The 3,580-nt window shown below is 38.6% G+C and overlaps 1 protein-coding gene across 3 annotated transcripts in view; it reads right to left on the reverse strand.

Moving 5' to 3' along the window:
- fam184b (family with sequence similarity 184 member B) overlaps positions 1–3,580 on the reverse strand; it is a 43,839-nt gene that overhangs the window by 21,301 nt on the left and 18,958 nt on the right. For all 3 annotated transcript variants that reach the window (XM_015032323.1, XM_015032322.1, XM_015032324.1), the window contains exons 4-5: positions 3,320–3,455; positions 385–536 (exon numbers count right to left, since the gene is read on the reverse strand). In XM_015032323.1, the coding sequence (XP_014887809.1) occupies positions 385–536; positions 3,320–3,455 (288 nt within the window). The remainder of the gene's footprint in view (positions 1–384; positions 537–3,319; positions 3,456–3,580) is intronic.

A 3,580-nucleotide genomic window follows, 5' to 3' on the forward strand; every position in this document is an offset into this window, starting at 1 on the left:
GGTTTTTTTTTTTTTTTTTTTTTTTGTTTTTTTTTTTTTTTTTTTTTTTGCAATGTTGTAAATTTACCAAAATAAAGCTAATCTGAATATAAAAGTCATAGTGGGTACGTTTTAGGAAAGGATCTGGTAAATTACTTGACAAGCAATAGTGAAGTTCTGTGAAATTTCTTGCTGAGTAAGCAGAAAGTTCAGGGACAGTAATTAGTAAGTAGTAGGAAAGTCCTGGTTCCAGGTGAATACCTTGTAAATTCTGGAAAGTACTGGAAATTTCCAAGAAACCTTTAAAAAAAATGTAATTCCAGATAGAAAACTTTAAGTTCCATGTAAGCAATAGACCTACTAAACCTGTCAATTTGTGTGTGTGTGTGTGTGTGTGTGTGTCACCTGGCGTATTTGTCTGGCGTGGTCGCTGTTTCTGCCGCTACTCTGTAGCTCCAGCTCTCTGTTCCTGCTCTGCAGGCGGTTCACCTGGCTCTTCAGCTCCTCCAACTCAGCACACACACACACTTCACAGCACCCACGGTTCAGCAGCTCCTCTAACACACACACACACACACACACACACACACACAGAACACACCAAAGTGAGGGTAATCATGGCAGGAAAAACAAACTTCCTTCAAAGCAGGAAGCTGAGCAGTTCAGCTTCCAGGCAGATTGTAAGAGTTTGAACCTCTATATTACAATCCACTGACTGTAATGAGAAAGGCAAATTACACCTCATGAATGAATTATGATGTTATAGCAAAGTAGATTTCAGATATGAGAGGCTTCAGACCTTCGAGAACCCATGGTAATTCATCACTTGAGTAATGGATTGACATATACCTTATTGGAAATGTTATTAATGGAATCATGCAAAACTGCTTTTCTAACCTATTTTCCTTTAGGTTAGAAAATATTATGTAAAATGTAAAAAAAAGAAAAAAAAAGAAAAAGAAAAGAAAGTAGGAATCAAAAATGTTCCAGAGATTTCTTCAAGAACCTGGCAGAAAAAAAAGGTACTTGATGGAATATGTGATAATTGTTTGTTTTTTTTTTCAGCACTGGTCACTTTTTTATGCTTTGTGCCATGAAACCTTCATGAAGCTTTTTTTTTTTTTTTGCATGGTGTGTGAGAGCTGTGAGGATTTTAATGATCTGTTTATATTATTATAGCCTGAGGTAAAAACCTTAATATTGCAGTGAACAATGGAAACTTATTGAGCTGCATTTTCTTCCAAACAAACCTCAAACATCTACATTAAGATAATAAAAAGTTTTCCATTTTTAATAAATTTCATTTCCTTAAGAGGAAATCATTATTAGTCTGAGTTATCTATACAACCACATTGTACAAGAGATTTATGACTGGTTTAATAAAAAAAAATATTGACATTTCTGTACTTTTAGACTGTGAATGAACCAGAATTTGACTAAAGACTTTTTCAATATTTGTAAGTTGTTTTTAAAAAAAAGAATGTAAATGTGAAATAGAAAATACAATATTGTCTACTGAACTATGCCTGCTGCTCAGCTTGATGCAGACGGTCTGAAGTTTTCCTTTACTGAACCTTTCATTTGCAGCCATGTACAAACAAGCAAAAAAATTCAAAATGTCATTGTTATGATCATGATGTATTATACGAGTCCAGATTTTGTGAAGCGAAGTTTTTCGAAGTGACAGCTCTTGTAAGTGAATAAAATCCTCAGAGAGAGAAAATGTAAAACAAAGGCTGATTTTAGCAATTTACAGCAGCTCAAACTGGAAATGTTCCTACACCAGGAATGAAATGCTAAATTAGCAAATTTGAACTAGTCTGCACTTTTAGCAGAGGCAGCTGTAAAGTTGTCTCTGACTAACAGCTTCGGTGTTAGTATGCTAAATTTACGTTCGTGGGGGTTGCAGCTGTATCGGCCTGTCTGATCAGCAGAATCAGCCGATCATGCGTCCGTCTGGATGCCGTTGCAACACAGGCAGCTATGCAAAAGTGCAAAGATTTTCTCCACTCAGGGCACACCGAGTGCAGAGCTGATGAAGGCAGCGTAACACCTCAATGGTTGGCTAAGAAACCTGTTCTGTCTTTGAACCTCTCGAGGGGGGGGGCGACGACGACGACACATTCGCGCTTTTAGATAGATTTTTACCCAGAATGCAAATGGAAAAAACCGTGAGTGAAACGGTGACTGGGACTGACTAGTGATCCATTGAGGGAAAGTTAGTTTCACATCTGCTCAAGAGCCCCCTGGTGGTTGAAGAAAAATCCACATATAAACCGGAAAATACAATATATGAAAAAAAAAAAAAAACACTGAATGCTCTCTGGTATGAGGAGGCGGGCCAGATCTGGCATTGTTCAGGGGGCCGGACCAAATGATGGGGCGGGCCGGACCCGGCCCGCGGGCCGTAGTTTGGGGACCCCTGGTCTAGATTATGATATGTTTGTAGATTTTCAATGATAGAGACAGAGTGTTTTCGTTAGAAAATACTTTTTAAGAAAATATTAAATGTATTATGATGAACACAGTTACAATTTTAATTGGAAACCAAACATTTTTACATTTTTAATGTGTTAAAGTCCAAAATTGGTGATGTTATTGAAATCGGAATCACTCAAGAAAACTGGACTTGGTGAGTCTCCATTTATTAAATTCAGAATTTGTTTAACTTTTATCGAGGTTACAAGTTACAAATGTGTTGATGTAAGTTATAATACGCTGCTTATGTTTGCTTTGGTACATTTTGGAGTGGCTCCCTCAGTGAAGGTCTGGACCCACTAAGGATCATAAGTCAGCAGAGGTTCTGAGATCTTGAGATCCTCATCCAAAATCAAAGTAAACCACTAAACTTAATATATTAAAAGTAACATTTCCTGTTGGTTAAAAGTAAGATATTTTGGGGTTTTTGCACTGTTTGTGTTGGAATACTTTGACCAACTGGAAGAGATAGTAAGTAGCTCAAAGATCAGAAGCAGCCAGTGTTTCTTTGATTCTTCTCTAATAGGGGGTTGGCAGAGAAAACACTGAAAATAAATCTTGTTTCCCTCTATGTTTCAGATTAACGAAAGGTTAGGAATACTCTTTTAAATCAATTTCCTGTTGGGTTCAAATCTACTGCATCTGTCAAAGAACCTACAATGCCTTTTTCCTCTTTTATGTTTTGTAGTCTATGAATAAAAAAAGCCATCATCAAGGCCAGACTTTAAAGAAAGCTACAAATTTGTGTCAGTCAGAAAAAAACCTGATCGCTGCATGTCTATTTCTCTGCAATACTGGGGTTAAGTCATCACAAACATCCTACATTGTAGTTTTGTGAAAAAGGGGGAGACTGAACAGCTACCTGCTCTGCTTTGCAGCTCGTCCTCCTGCAGCAGCAGCCTCTCCTTGGCGACGGCCAGCTCCTCCTCCGCCCGTTTAACCACGGCCTCCGCCTCCGACACCCGCTTCCGATCCAGCTCCAGCTCCTCCTCCAGGTCCTGGAGGGCGGGATGGTGAAGGCCAGAAGGGCACGTGGAGAGGAGGGTGGGGGTTGGGTAGAGGGGGGCGCACAAGACAAAAAAAAAAAAAAAAAATCAGAGGAGAAAAAAGAGAAAAAAAACAA

This window comes from Poecilia latipinna, unplaced genomic scaffold, assembly GCF_001443285.1.
Source record: "Poecilia latipinna isolate Pla-1442-1.1 unplaced genomic scaffold, P_latipinna-1.0 Scaffold237, whole genome shotgun sequence".
Classification (NCBI taxonomy): domain Eukaryota; kingdom Metazoa; phylum Chordata; class Actinopteri; order Cyprinodontiformes; family Poeciliidae; genus Poecilia; species Poecilia latipinna.